The 16051-nt window shown below is 35.4% G+C and overlaps 1 protein-coding gene across 3 annotated transcripts; it reads left to right on the top strand.

Moving 5' to 3' along the window:
- Positions 1-8700: 8700 nt before the first annotated feature.
- Positions 8701-12319, top strand: LOC140824619 (uncharacterized). 3 transcript variants are annotated; one of them, XM_073186192.1, is made up of 8 exons: positions 8701-9662; positions 9751-10337; positions 10458-10658; positions 10733-10840; positions 10923-10992; positions 11069-11176; positions 11279-11376; positions 12093-12319. In XM_073186192.1, the coding sequence occupies exons 3-8, from the start codon at positions 10624-10626 to the stop codon at positions 12112-12114; spliced, it is 441 nt and encodes a 146-aa protein (XP_073042293.1). In that variant the 5' UTR covers positions 8701-9662; positions 9751-10337; positions 10458-10623; the 3' UTR covers positions 12115-12319. The 3 variants fall into 3 exon arrangements, 2 of the variants coding, with proteins under 2 accessions (XP_073042293.1, XP_073042294.1); XM_073186193.1 differs by having other exon boundaries at positions 8722-9662; positions 11290-11376; XR_012116399.1 differs by having other exon boundaries at positions 8736-9662; positions 11290-11376.
- Positions 12320-16051: the final 3732 nt, after the last annotated feature.

Here is a 16051-nt window from a genome sequence, read left to right as displayed (position 1 = left end):
CACTAACTGATTGTCGAGATTTGCTTCCAATTCAGCTGGTTGATCCAATATCTCAGGTTCAGGTGTATGAAAGATATTTTGATTATTACGACTTTCGTCTGAGTCATCATCTTCCAGACTGATATCTGTAAATTGATCAGCTAGCTCAACTTGATCAGTTGGCTTATCAATTAGTGCCGTTTCATCAAAATCAACATGTGCAGATTCTTCAACATTTAAGGTTTTCTTATTAAATGCTCTGTATGCTATGCTAACTGATGAATATCCAAGGAATATTCCTTCTGCAGATTTGACATCGAATGCTTTTAGATAATTTTTACCATTGTTATGAATAAAACATCTACAGCCAAATATTTTGAAGTAAGTGATTATGCTTTTTCTTCCATGCCAGATCTCATATGGTGTTTTCATGTGATTTTTATTAATCATTGATCTGTTCTGAGTGTAGCATGCAGTGTTTACTGCTTCTGCCCAAAATCTTTGAGAAATACCAGAATCAGCAAGCATTGTTTTAGCAGCTTCTTTAAGAGTTCGATTCCTTCTCTCAGCTACACCGTTTTGCTGAGGTGTTCTTGCTGCTGAGAGCTCATGCTTGAATCCAGTATTTTCCAAAAAGCTTGAAAGTGTTTGATTGATGAATTCAGTTCCTCGATCAGATCTGATTCGATCAATCCCAACTGATTTTTCATTTAAAAGTCTTTTGAAGAGTTTAATCAGTTGTGCAGCCGTATGGTCTTTGGATTTGAGAAATATAACCCAAGTAAATCTTGAAAAGTCATCTACGACCACCAAGGTGTATTTCATTCCCCCTAAGCTCATGACTGGTATTGGACCAAAGAGATCCATGTGCAATAATTCTAAGCATCGGGATGAAGATTTACAGCCTTTGTTTTTGAAAGAGGATCGTACTTGTTTTCCATACTGACATTCTGAGCAAAGTTTTTCTTTTGAAAAATTTATTTTGGGCAAACCAGTTACAAGTTCATGCTTACTTAGATAGGCAAGGGATTTAAAATTTAAATGATTTAACATTTTATGCCACAACCTGTTTTGAGATGATTTAGATGCAATAAAGCATACTGGTGTATAAGGTTGATCATTCCAGCTGACTTTGTAAGTGTTTCCACACCTTTTGCCAGTTAGAATAATCTCTTCAGTTGAGTTTTTGACTGAACAGGAGTGTTTGTCAAACTGAACTGAGAATCCATTATCGCATAACTGACTAATGCTTATCAGATTATACTTAAGATTCTCGACTAATAAAACATCATTAATGGTGAAGTTACCATGGATAAGCTTACCCTTACCCACAGTTTTACCTTTGGAGTTATCCCCAAAACTGATGTTTGGACCAGTGTATTTGACCAGTTGAGATAATAAATTTTAATCTCCTGTCATATGTCGTGAACATCCACTGTCCAAATACCATATTGATCCAATGCTTGTACCTACTATCTGCAATTAAACATAAATAAGATTTTGGTACCCTTTTCTATTTGGGTGCAAAGTTGATTAGTCCTTTAGGAATCCAGACTTGAATCAGTCTAACTGACCGTCCTGTTGCTGTATTCCATATGGTCCTTCCTTGTCTGTGTGTGCTTGGTGTATGGTGTGTGGATGATACAACATGTGTTTTGTCCTTTTTCAACTGATTGTTCAACCGATATCTTTTCTGAACTGGCTTAATGTTGCAGTAGTTTGAGTAGCCATTTGAATATTTTCTGCTGAGAGTTTTTAGTTGCTGACTCCATGAGTCAGTCTCACCCTTTGGATTATACCCAATGCCACATCTCTTGCCTTTATTCATATTCTGAGATGGCTGTTTAATCAGTTTACTCGGCTCTGCTTGTTCTTGTACCATAACTGATTTTACAAAGTGAATATATTTCCCTTTGTTCATATTCAGTTTTGGTTGAGTATCTTGGGAAGACGAATCATCTTTACTACAGAATCCTAAACCAGTTTTATCATCAACTGATTTCTGAGAATTCTGTATATTAGTTAAAGCTTTAGATGATTTGTTCCAAGCCTGAATAAGCTCATTGTGCTTTAAATTTTCAAGCAACAATTTTTGAATCATTAATTGATCCATGCTTCTTTCATTACTGAGTTCAGCAATCTCCCTTCTCAGACTCAACATATCAACTGATTCATCAGTTTTTGTTTTATCGTCTTTGGGATCATCTTGCTTTGCTCTGATTTTTTCAAACGATAAAGAAAGTTTTTGATACTCACTGACCATGTCATGAAGAGTTGAGATGAGTTCTTCTCTTGTAAAATCAGTTGAACTAAAATCAAATAACTGCTGATAGCTTGATTGATCTTCTATGTTATCAGCCATCAGACATTTTACTTCTTCCTTATCCTCACTAGAACTGCAAGAACTTTCTGGTTATGACTCTTCGCTGTCAGTTTCTGCCCATTTGGCTTTGCTATCTTCAGCTAGGAGTACTTCATGTTTCTTTCTGTAAGGCTTCTTGTCGTCCTTAGATCTCCTCTTATGCTCATACACTTTCTTCTTTCTTTCAGTTGAGACTTGATTGTCCTTTTTAGGCTTGGGACAGTTAGCAATAAAGTGACCCGATTTGTCACAGTTGTAACATACATTAGACTCTTCTCTGGAGTTGTTTCTTTGATAATTCTTCTCAAAATTTCCTTGATTTTTCCTCATGAATCTTCCAAATTTCTTAATGAATAGTGACATAGCATCATTGCTCAGTTGATCAGCAGCTTTCTCAACTGAACCAGTTGGTTCACTTCTAACAGCAGTCAAGGCAGTAGTTGCTGCTGGGGTAGATGGTTCTCCTTCTCGAGTTTGAAGTTCAAACTCATATGCTTTCAGGTCAGCAAATAAATCATGAAGTTCAACTTTGTTCAGATCTTTGGATTCCCTCATTGCCATAGTTTTGACATCCCATTCTTTGGGAAGTCCTCTGATTACTTTCAACGCTACTTCTTTATTTGTATACACTTTTCCAAGTGCATTCAGTTCGTTGATGATACAGCTGGTTCTTTCATCATATTCGTGCATTGTTTCTCCAATCTTCATTCTGATTTTGTCAAACTTCTGCACAGCAACTGAAAGTTTGTTTTCCTTGGTTTGTTCATTGCCTTCGCAAAGTTGAATTAACTTCTCCCAAATTTCTTTGGCGGTTTTGCACATTTTGATTTTACTGAACGTTACTTTGTCCAGTGTCTTATACAATATGTCTTTTGCAACATTGTCTAGATTTGCCTTTCTCTTGTCCTCAGTAGTCCACTCATCTCTGGGCTTTTCAATTCGGTGAGGTGCCCCTTCAGTAATAGCAACAGCTGTGTTTGCTTTCAAAATCTTCATGGTTCTGTCGGTTATAACGTACCACATGTCATCGTCTTGTGCAGCTAGATGAGCCTGCATTCTGATTTTCCAATCATCGAAATCTTCTCTGGAGAACATAGGAATCTTATTGAATGAGGACATAGTGATCAGATTGAGTATAGATAGTCTTTGATAGGATATGCCCTGCTCTGATACCACTTGATAGGATCGGTTATTGAATAAAGAGTGTTTAAAAGGGGGTGTTGAATAAACACTTCTACGAATTTAAATGTTCTTCGAAAAAGGTAGTTCAGTTTTATTACAAACTGAACTAAGTATCCCGTCGGTCAATAACAATCAGTTAAACTGAATAAGCAGTTGCGGAAAGTAAACTAATTGAAAGATAGAGTATCTAACTGAAAATGAAAAACTGAAGTAAAGACAACACAATATGTTTCTGGATGTTCGGAGATTTGAATAACTCCTACGTCACCCCTTCTATCTCAAGGATAGGATATTCACTAAAAGACTTTGATCGAGTACAACACTTGTACAGACCCACTTCAGTTAGGACTTATCTACTGCCTAAACTGAAACTCTTAGTATAATACAATGATCTCTGTGAGTAACTGAACTTAGCACTTATTGAATTATCAATATTACAGAGTGCTAGTTTGCTCAACTTGTAGCCTTGATTGCTACGAATAGATCTAATAAGAGTGAGCTGAGATTTTGACAGAGTAATAGCAAGTTTGAGATTGATAGATCATCGTTTTTCTTCAACTGCTCTTTAGTCATATTTATAGACTTGTCTTTCAACGGTAACTTTGAATTTATGTATCCGTTGATTGCTACTTCATCATTTCTTGGATAGTGTTCTTGATTGCCACTTCATTATTGATTGTAAACGGCGTTTTAATTTCAATAGCCGAAATACGTTGTTCTATGCGGTGCGGCTTTCCATATTCAGTTGCTGTCTGATATGTCTTTATGTCTGTTGAATGATCTTTCCCGAGGTATCTTCAGTTGAGAGACTTTAATATTTTCGGCTGAATGTTTTAACTGATCAGTTCTCAACTGATCAGTTTGTGTCAGCTGATTTCAGTTGATAAGTCCAGCTGCCGAATTTGCTTTCGCGTATTAGTTGATTTAATCGATTGATTTATGTTTTGTCAAACTCCAGAATTTAGTTTCCAATAAATTGGATAACGAGATTAATTGGGTTTCAGCTGTCCTGAGGCATAAGCGATTACATGTCCTCGCTGCATCAAAACACAACCCAATCTGCGATGAGATGCATCGCAATAAACCACAAAGTCACCAGTACCTGAGGGAATAGTCAACACCGGAGCACTGGTCAACCTCTTCTTCAATTCCAGAAAACTGGATTCACAGTCTTCTGACCAAACAAACGGTGCATTTTTCTGAGTCAACTGTGTAATTGGCTTGGCAATGCTGGAGAAACTTTGATAGATCGACGGTAGTATCCTGCCAAACCCATAAAACATCGAATCTCGGGTACAGATGTCGGTCTCGGCCACAAAATCACGGCTTCTACCTTACTGGGATCCACCGATATACCGTTTCCGGATATAATATGCCCTAGAAATACCACCTGTCTCAGCCAAAACTCGCATTTTGACAGTTTGGCATAAAATTTATCAGCTCTTAATATTTTCAACACAATTCTCAGATGTTCTGCATGCTCAATCATATTCTTGGAATAAATCAGAATGTCATCAATGAATATGATCACAAACTCATCAAGATATCTTTGAAAGAAACTGTTCATTAATCCCATAAACACAGCTGGAGCATTTGTTAAACCGAAAGGCATGACAATAAACTCATAATGTCCATAACTGGTTCTAAATGTTGTCTTCGAGATATCAGAATCCCTGACTCTCAGCTGATGGTATCCAGATCTCAAATCGATTTTGGAATATACAGATGAACCCTGCAACTGATCAAACAGATCATCAATGCGAGGCAAGGGATATTTATTCTTTACCGTTTCTTTGTTCAGTTGCCGGTAGTCAATGCAGAGTCTCATTGAACCGTTTTTCTTCCTCACAAACAAGACTGGAGCACCCCAAGGGGACACACTCGGTATGATATAGCCCTTGGCCAGTAAATCCTCCAACTGTTCTTTCAATTCTTTCAACTCAATTGGTGCCATTTGGTATGGAGCTCTAGATATGGGAACTGTACCTGGCATCAACTCAATGCTGAAGTCTATCTCTCGAATTGGAGGCAATCCAGGAATCTCATCTGGAAAGACATCAGCAAAATCACACACCACTGGCAACTCCGTCAATGATGGACTCGATTTCAGTAAATCAACTGAATAGACAAGGAATCCATCCGCTCCTTTCTGCAATAATCGAGTCATATTCATAGCAGATATCAAAGGAATTCTGGCTCGAGAACCCTTACCACAAAATTTCCACTCATCAGCCATCTCAGGTCTGAATCTTACAATCTTGTGGAAAAAATCGACTGTAGCCCTGTACTTGGTCAACATATAGATACAGATAATACAATTTAGATGTTTTACAATTTTGATGTTTTTCAAATTTTTACAAGTTTTACAATTTTGATGTTTTACAATCTCAGGTATTTCCAGTTTTGATGTTTTACAGTTGACATTTGATGTTCCCCCAAGCAGGAAAAAGGGATGTTTAAGTTCGGAAAATAATAAGTGGCGTCAATTTAAATCACATCTCACTCAAACATACATTTCTGTAAGGCCCGAGATAATAAAGATGATATTATTTTAATCCGAGAGTATATAATTGGAAACTTTTGGAGTGTTGAATGATATTCCAAGATGTTAGCAATTATTTAGGATTGAAATTGAATTAAAAAGAGTTTTGAGGACCAAATTGCAAATAGGAAGAGTTCAAGGGCTAAAGTGTAATTATGACTTGAGTGACACTTGTCACACATGCAATTGAATTATATATATTGCAATCTCCTTCACAATTCACAAGGAAGGAACCGAGAGTCTCCAGAGTAAATTCCCTCAACCTTCAATTGTGCTTAGAATTTGATTTTGTACGATCCGTCTATCAGAATTTAAATCCGGACACGGTACCATACTCCTCTCGACACGAGCTACAACTGGACGTAATTTTCATTGAGTTTTATTATCATTTGAAAAGATGATGTTGTAGGAATTTGATATAATTCATATATGATGTTCTTGACACGTTAGACATCGTAGAACTGAAGTCAGATCAGGAAACAGATTGATTCTGGAATTGTTATGATTTTTCAGATTATATTAATTGAAATTGAATAGATTTGGATTATAGACTGATTACAAATCGTATCGAATATGGGTTATGATTTGTAATTAATATCTGGTGATATGGTATTGACGGGAATACTGAGATTGTGCCGTTATGCCGCTGATTTGAGTTAATTCAGATTAATCAGATTCAGAATTGAATTGAGAATGGAATATTGATATTATGATTCTCGATATATCGTTTCAGATTTAAAGAGACAGTCTTGAGTTCAGAACTGATATTGATATTGTGCCTGTTTTATATTGTCATTTCCAGATTGAGAATGGACCGAGATAGAGTCGGGACTTCTTCTTCTTTTGAGCGAGAAGATAAAGGTATAAATTAATGTTGAGTTGGGATTGCACAACTCGAGTGAGGTTTGACTCGAGTTTCCCTAAATCACATACTTTATTTTATTGCATAGATATTTGCAATGAATGACTTAATCTACTTGTTTTCTTAATTGACAGATGACAGGTATTAAACGAATAATCTTGTGACAGAAGTGCCTGATAGTGGTGGTATCGCCACGGGCACATTGCAGGATGTCTCAAGATTGGATATTAGCGATAGAGCTACAGTCCATGACGGTTAGGTTAGGACACCGGATGCTTGGTTATATCGAGTAATAGGGAATGGGAATTTCTTCTATTACGGAAGTCGATATAGGAACACCGGATATGGTTATATCGAGTAATAGAATTACGGTTCCTCCTATTACGGAATTCGATATAGGAATACCACATTTGGAAACCGGGATCCCTAGACTAGGATTGAGTCTAGTCTAAAACGTAGAGTCACGAGCTTGAGTGACAGTTATATTGATTGATGTTGATTATGTTCCTGAATATGGTTCATGTCCTTTTATGTTCCTGATATTGGTACATATTTAGAATAGAAATTATTCTTGATACTGATCATATTCCAGATGTTGGTCCATGTTTAGAATAGAAGTTATTCTTGAGATTGATTATGTTCTTGATATTGGTACATGTGTAGAATAGGAGTTATTCTTGATATTGATTATGTTCCTGATATTGGTACATGTTTAGAATATAAATTATTCTTGAGATAGATTATGTTCCTGATATTGGTACATGTTTAGAATCGAAGTTATTCTTGATATTGATTAGGTTCCTGATATTGGTACATGTTTAGAATAGGAGTTATTCTTGATATTGAGTATGTTCCAGATTAAGGTACATAGTTAGAACTTGATTTAGTATTGTATGGATTCATGTTCTGATTGGATACATGTTAGAATTATCCGTTATATGCTTTTATATTGTTTATATGATTGCATGTATACATGATATATACTGAGAATGTAATTCTCACCGGAGTTATCCGGCTGTTGTCTTGTCTGTATGTGTGCATGGCAACAGGTGGGATAGGAGCAGGGTCAAGACGAGAACGAGGCTGGATTAGATAGCGTGGAGATCCGGGCTTCAGAAGCAACTTAGGATTCAGCACTGATATGTAGTTGAACCTAGTTGGATTATTGTAGATAACATCAGATTTGTATGTTCATGGTTAATATGTAATTTGATTTTAATTACATTACGTTTCCGCTTTGCATTTTAAAGAAAAAAAAATTTAGACCCTGTTTATTATGAATGATTAAATATTCCTAAAGACGATTAAGGAATCGATTAGCTTCCGGGTCCCCACAATTTCGAACAAGGTTGATAAACCAGAGGAGTTGGATAAACCACCTACTGTCTATGGTCTTGCACGAGATGACTGGATTTCTTTTGTCATGACTCGCATGTCTGATAAATTCATTGTAAGTATCTTTTTTTAGTTTTTTTGAAAATAAGTCCACCATGAAGTATTTAACGAATTAAAAAATATTTGATATGTGTAATTATTCACTTTGACTAGGAACTAAGTGATCAACAGAAGGAAAGAAGGAAGAAGAACATATACCCTCATTGCCTTTCTCGTAAGGGATATGCACGATTTGCTGAAGAAATAGTAAGTATATTTCAACATTTGTGCCGCCCAAGAAGTGAATGTTCCATTCGTTCGCATGAATACTTGTAACATGGGTGGCTGTAATTATCTTTTTTTTTTGTTTTTTTGAAAATAAGTCCACCATGAAGTATTTAACGAATTAAAAAATATTTGATATGTGTAATTATTCACTTTGACTAGGAACTAAGTGATCAACAGAAGGCGAGAAGGAAGAAGAACATATACCCTCATCGCCTTTCTCGTAAGGGATATGCACGATTTGCTGAAGAAATAGTAAGCATATTTCAACATTTGTGCCGCCCAAGAAGTGAATGTTGCATTCCTTCGCATGAATACTTGTAACATGGGTGGCTGTTTTGTTTTTCTAGCATGTGATATATATCATTGCATTTGCTGTTTTTTTTTCAACATTCAATATATTTGACAAATACCATTTGATGGTTCTTGTATGTAGGCAAGTGAATTGTGTGACAATGATGATATCAATAGAGCTATTATTTGGAAAAAAAGGTGAGTGAATAAAGAAGGGCATATTGATGGCCAAGAGTTGCAAATAACAGTAGAAAAGATTGTGAGCAAACTATACATAAAAATCAATTATTTTATTTTAATGAAACCTTTTAAAGTAATTAATATTTTCAAGTGGATGACAGGATGAATACATACAACAAAAGCGTGAGGGAAAACTTGAAATAAAAGAGACAAAAAAGGATATTCTCATGAAAGCACTCAATTCAGATGAACATGGTGGACGTGTGAGAGCTGTTGGAGGTCACATCACTCCAACATTATATTTCAATGTTGGTAGAAGTTGGAAGACTGAGGATTTTGACAGAAAGCTAATGATTGAGCAAAAGAAAGAGTTGATCGAGGCTAGAAAAATAATTCAAGAGCAAGATACACGCATTCAACAACTTGAAGCAATTGTCTACAAAAAAGGTGCATGGGACAGTGAGATTGATGACAAAGGAAGTTGTTCGGTAAAATTGCATCAAGTGAATGAAAATGAAATGAAAATCGACAAGTTTTTCCCCAGTTATGAAGATTTGAATGACGTCGAAATGAAAGTTGTGGAAAAATCTGTTGCTTTACAGGTATATAATTTGTTGTGGTTATATAGTACTTAATATTTTTTAACTAAAGAGTTAGTACAATTCATTGACATAACTATTTGTCTTTTAGGGTCAAGCGGTTATTTTGACATTGGATTCTAGCACAGACATTGTTACATATGGAACAGTTGTGGAGGTCAATGGAGCTAATAACTTGCTTCATGGTGTTCCATTACCTCAAAATTTCATGCGTGTATACATTGATGAGGCAATGCAAAAATCAGCACTTTTGCCAGTTCCGATTCCCAATGAATGTGAAAATGTTTGGGATGCCGTAGGAACACACATTGCTTGGCCAAATCATTTGATAATGCTACGACAATAGGTACACGTATGCTTATATTTCAAAGTAAATGTCTGTCAAATTCTCCAGTATTGCACCTATCTAACATGTTTACAATAAAATTATCAGAAGCATCGAAGGAACAAAACCGTCTGTTTCGAAACAAACCAGACTTTTTCATCAAATGTGCCAAGAGCAGTGCGCATGGTGTATTGTTATTGTAAGACAGCACTTGAAAATGGAAGGAAATTAGAATTTATTTTAGATTATGAAGTATTTGCAGATGATTATGAAGTTAACTTGCACTTTGAGGACATCGGTCCTTTGTTTCACTTGGAGCCAATTTCTGGAAATTGTATAGTTGTCTACATTTGGTAAGTTTTCGATTAACTTAAAGTTTGTTTGTTCTTTTCTTATATGATTATATAAGATGCATATAATTTGTTAGTTTAGTATGTAGTGTAGTTTTGATTTTCTTTTAATTGATATGACAGGCATCTTTATAAAAAGATGGTGAAAGAAAACAAGATTGAAAAATTCAGATTCGTTAATCCACACAGCATCCCAAATTTGCACAAAAATATACACGACAAAACAGGTAAAACTTAAAGGTTGAACAAGAGGGCGAGTTCTTTAGCGGATAGGCTAAGTGGTGCAGCAATGGATCAAGTGGTTTTGGTTCCAAGTTGTTGTGGGTAAGAAAGATTCTAGTATAATTCTCAATTGTTTTTTTTAGTGAATTACATACACTTATTATGTTCGTCTGTAGTTTTCATTGGACTCTCACCGTCATCGAGCCTTATAAGGATATTGTTTATTTGGTGGATTCCCTAAGTCACCGCATTCACGATGAGGATTGGAAATATGTTGTGGAAATGTGAGTTCATATTCCATATTAATGATGCATTTCATTTAATGAAAAAACACTCATATATCAACTATGTTCAATGTTAATGAAGGGCGTTGAGATTTTTTAACTCAACTAAGGGAAGGAAAGGAAGAAAGCGTGTACAATGGGAAGTCATAAAGGTATGCGTAATTCTCATTCGAGCTAATTTTTTTATGCGTATATTTGTAATAAACAATTTGACATTTTTTAACATAGGCTCCTAAGCAACCGGATGCAAAACAATGTGGTTATTATGTGATGAGATTCATGAGGCAGATTACTGAAGAAGTTACAACTCTTGAGGGGGATTCACTAAGATCGATAGTAATATTATCTTGGTTATATAAAATAATTATAAGTTATGTAGCTACTTATCATTTTGAAATTTCATTAAGTTGTGTTTTTTTTACTAATATACTTTTTGAGTGTGTTCATAGTTCACAAAAACGGAGTATTCTATGGAAGAAATTGATGAGATGCGCACCGAGCTGGCCGAATGCATACAGGATCATATTTATGAATAGGTAGGACACGAGTTCATCTTATTTGAAAAATACAGCTCATATTGAACGGATTTGGACGTTATTTTTATACTTTTTAACATGTTTACGGGCTGTTTCAGAAATAGTCATTTTGCACATGGTTTAGCTTCTAAGTTGGGTGAAATTCTTGTTTCTACTTTAAGAATTCAAAAGTGTTATTATTTTGGTTTCTTGCATTTTTCCTTTCAGTTTGTGGATCAGGAATACAAATGATACTAGATTGACATGTGATTTTTTTTGTGTTTGTTGGTTCATGACATGTGGATCTCTTCATTACTTTCGGCATATGTTGAAAGAATGTGGTAATTATAGGTGATAGGTGTGATGTATGGTCTGGTTGTGTAGGTGATAGGTGTGGTGTATGGTCGTATTTAAATTTATTTCGAATATATATATATATATATATAAATATATATATATATATATATATATATATATATATATATATTGTTGTTGTGTGTTTTTATATTTTCTGGTATGTTCTACTTGCGTGGAGGTTATGTCAAAATTTTTCTAGGCCCTGAGGTCCATTTTAAACTTTTCTATTGCATATTGTTCTCAATTCATGGCTTATTGTCTTTTAACAAGACTTTTTGCCTTTTTATACATGACTTGTTCTATATGTACGTTTTAATACTAAGTTGTGCATGTGTTGAAATTTAACAATCATTATAATAATGTGGTTTTTATTTTCACAGGCACTGTAATGATGTTTTGTAAGATGCACGAGCAGAGAATTCATTCCAACAAGCTATAGAAGATATTTTGGAGTTGATATGTGCAAGTCTTGGTTGTAGGGTATTTCTATTTTTGTGAACTTGACTAAAAGTTTTTGGAATATGGTTACATACTTTTTTTAATTGTTGGTTTGGTAGATTACAATTCTATGAATGACATATTTCTGTTTGTGATCAAGTATATATATGTTGATGTTTTAATTGATTTTATATAATGGTTGATTGATATATATTTCACACCCAATTTTTTTAATTGATTAAACAATTTATGGTTTAAATATAATATACAACGGTTTGGTAATATATAAGACAACATTTTAAAAATGATTTAAATCAAATCCAAAGACAACAGATTTAAAATGTTGTAAAATTGTTGTATATTGCAGCGAAAGACATCGGTTTAAAAACATTGGGAAACTGTTGTCGAATGCGACAAAAGACAACGGTTACAAACAGTTCTCGTTTCTACAAGACAACGGTTTTTAAGAGCTACGACAACGGTTTATTATCGTTGTATTTATACACCGACAACAACGGTTTTTCACCGTTGTCTTTTCGTGCACCCTTTCACAACAGGTCGTTTAACAACGGTTTTACAAGACCTACGACAACAGTTTTTCACCGTCGTCTTTGATGTCTACGACCACGGTTTTTCACCGTTGTCTTTTCCCGAACCTTTAACCACAGGAGCTTCTACAACGGATTTGCAAGACATACGACAACAGTTTTTCACCGTCGTCTTTAACGTCTACGACAACGGTTTTTCACCATTGTCTTTGAGCGCACCCTTTAACCACAAGGGCTTTAACAACGGTTTTTCAGGACATACAACAACGGGTTTTCACCGTTGTCTATAGCCTTTTTTTTTTGTAGTGACTTTATAAAAACATGCATAAACGTAACTTTTCTTTTAAACCAAACATGCACCGTATTTATCATAATTGCGTAAAAATCGTAAACATGATTCATAAACATTTAAAATATCATAAATTTGTGCTCAGGGCGCTGCCATGACCAAATTCTCACCCTGGGGGAAAAATGACCAATTTACCCTTGGAAACTCAAAAATTATCTTTTCAATCCTGGAAATCTAAAAATTGACTCGAAGCTTACCAAACTCCTTAAAATGTCCCAAAACATTTTTAAAAACATTTCTAGACATAAACTCGAGCCCGAAAACCAAACTTAATTGATTCGTTTTAAAACTTGGACGGGGTCCCGGTTTTAACCCGAATGGACTCAAAACTTAACCGAATTTTTTCCCACTTTTTACAATATCTTAAAGTAACTTAAATTTCCTAAAACAATGTAACTAAGCCCCTAAAACCACGGCTGAAACTTCCAGGAAAATTACAAACTCTCGGCCAACCCCTTACCTTTAATCCCATTACAACACATGGCCCCCAGACTCATAATTCTTTCGGTCCCCTCTAAACCCACCACTTGTCTAGCCTTTAAAACTCACCATTAGGAACCTAACTGTAAGGCCCGAGATGTTATTACAGTAATTTGAGATTAATCTGAAATGATTTATTCATTAATCGAGATGATTATAAACGAAACGGATCAAATCGGGACAGCCGAAAGAAGAAATCACATTAGGTGTGAAGAATAGGATTGGCGCACATGCGCGACATGTATCGGAGCACATGCGCAAGATAAGGCGCGCATATGCGCGGAACGTCCAGTATGATCGGCGTATATGCGCGACTTAAATGGCGCACATGCGCGGGTTGGACAGAATGAGCGACGCATATGCGCGACGTAGATGGCGCATATGCGCGAGTCAACAGAAGGTGCTGGTCAACTACCGGCGCATATGCGCGAACAAGGTCGTGCATATGCGCGCAACGTGCAGAACATGCACAACGCCACTTGCCTCCTACCTAAGGAACGTGTGTATATATATATATATATATATAAATATATATATATATATATATATACCTACATGCAATATTTCAGAATAAAAAGGAAAGAAACGAGGGATGAAAGCTCCAAGTGCTCTCGGGTGAGAAATTGAATACCACGTAAAATCCGTCCATCTGTTTTTGAATCCGACTTCAGTACGGTGTTTCTATCAACGCAGGCTACAACTGGACGTAAGTTTTATTACGTTTAGACAAGATTTGAAATTATGATATTGTCAGAATTGAATATGAATCAGATATGATGTTTCTGCTGCCGTAGATATTGTACAACTGAAGTCAGATTAAAGAATAGACTGTTTATACAATTGTTATGATTTTTGGTGTTGATTTGACTGAGATTCGATATCAGATTTGTGTTATCGTTGAGATTATGAGATATACCAGTATTGTGTATGAGTTCTGGTATTATATCTGTGATGTGGAGATTGAAGGGGTTATTCAGATTGTATTGTTATGCCGTCGAAACATCAGTTGATAAGATTGATCAGATTTAGTAATGATTTCGATTGTATCGTGATATCGTTGATATGAATTAGATTGTACCTTGTTCAGATATGGATCAGATATATATATACTGATTTGAATATTGACCAGAACAAGTTTTGAATTGAGTTATATACTGATATTGTAACTATACGATTGTCATTGCCAGATTGGGTATTGACAGATCAGAACACAAGACTTCGTATTCGTCAGACCGGGAAGACAAATGTATAAATAAATGTTGATTCGGGATTGCACAACTCGAGTTAGGTTTGACTTGAGTTTCCCAAAATCACATACTTTATTTTATTGCATTGATTTTTGCAATTATCAGATTGATATGTTTAATTTATTGAATTATAGCAGAGCCAGAGTTTGAGTCTAGGACAGATCAGCCTAGCTAGGGCAGAACCGCCAAGTCTTTGTCAGAACTGCTTAGACCCTAGACTTGTGGTATATCGATGAGCTTAGATGTAGAGCGACGTCTATTGTAGACACTTGATATAGCATGCCCAAGTCTAAGTCTTTGTCAGAACTACTTAGACCCTGGACTTACGGTGTATCGATGAGCTTAGATGTAGATCGACGTCTATTGTAGACACTCGATACAGCATACCAAAAGTCTAACTTAGATCGGGATCTCTAGATTAAAAATAAGATAAGATTAGATAATGAGGCATTGATTCATGTAGTCAGATTAGATACATGTTTTGATGTTTGTTCATGCTTTTATATATGTTTTATATGATTGCATGTATACATTGTTTATACTGGGATATTTATATCTCACCGGAGTTATCCGGCTGTTGTTTTGTTTTGTATGTTTGCATGACAACAGGTGGGGCAGGATCAGGGTCCAGAAGATGATGAGAGATCGAGATTAGAGTGGTGATCACGAACTTGGATGCAGATAGGTTTTATTACTTGATTGTAGTAGTTGAACCTAGTTGTAAATTAGATGCATGTTATACAGGATTTGTATTATTATAATACTTTGTATAATAGAATGATTCCATTACCTTCCGCATTTTAAAAGAAAAATTTTTAGACCCTGTTTATATTAACTGATAATTAAACCTTAAAGATGATTAAGAAGATGATTAGCGTCCGGGTCCCCAAAACAGGTGGTATCAGAGCGATAGATCCTTTAGACTGAGATAGAAGAGAATGAGCGGGGTATATTGAGTTTTCTTTCCCTTGCATGTGATTGCTAGCATGAGATTTATTTTAATGTTTACTTACATTGTGTGTGCTAGCATGAGATTATGCTTTACTGCTTTGAAATACATGTTATCTAATTATCTGATTTGGATTGGTAATATGTATTATTGAGTATGAATCAGATTTGATTCTTGATCAGCAGTAAGATGATCAGAGAAAGATTGGAACAGATTTGTAGTATTTGGGTACTAATGTTTTGATAAGCAGATATACCTCCACGGAGAATTCCAGAAAGGGATAGTACTTCGACTGAACAGATAGATGTATCAGAGACTCAGATGGAAA

The sequence above is a fragment of the Primulina eburnea genome, chromosome 2 (genome assembly GCF_022965805.1).
Source record: "Primulina eburnea isolate SZY01 chromosome 2, ASM2296580v1, whole genome shotgun sequence".
NCBI classification, from domain to species: domain Eukaryota; kingdom Viridiplantae; phylum Streptophyta; class Magnoliopsida; order Lamiales; family Gesneriaceae; genus Primulina; species Primulina eburnea.
This window is presented reverse-complemented; position numbering and strand designations above follow the sequence as displayed.

Bases quoted from the DNA above. Each gene is read 5' to 3' on its own strand.
- LOC140824619 (XM_073186192.1), top strand. From the start codon at position 10,624: ATGGATCAAGTGGTTTTGGTTCCAAGTTGTTGTGG. The intron at 10,841-10,922 runs GTGAGTTCATAT...ATGTTAATGAAG, and splicing joins TGGAAATATGTTGTGGAAAT to GGCGTTGAGATTTTTTAACT. The intron at 10,993-11,068 runs GTATGCGTAATT...TTTTTAACATAG, and splicing joins TACAATGGGAAGTCATAAAG to GCTCCTAAGCAACCGGATGC.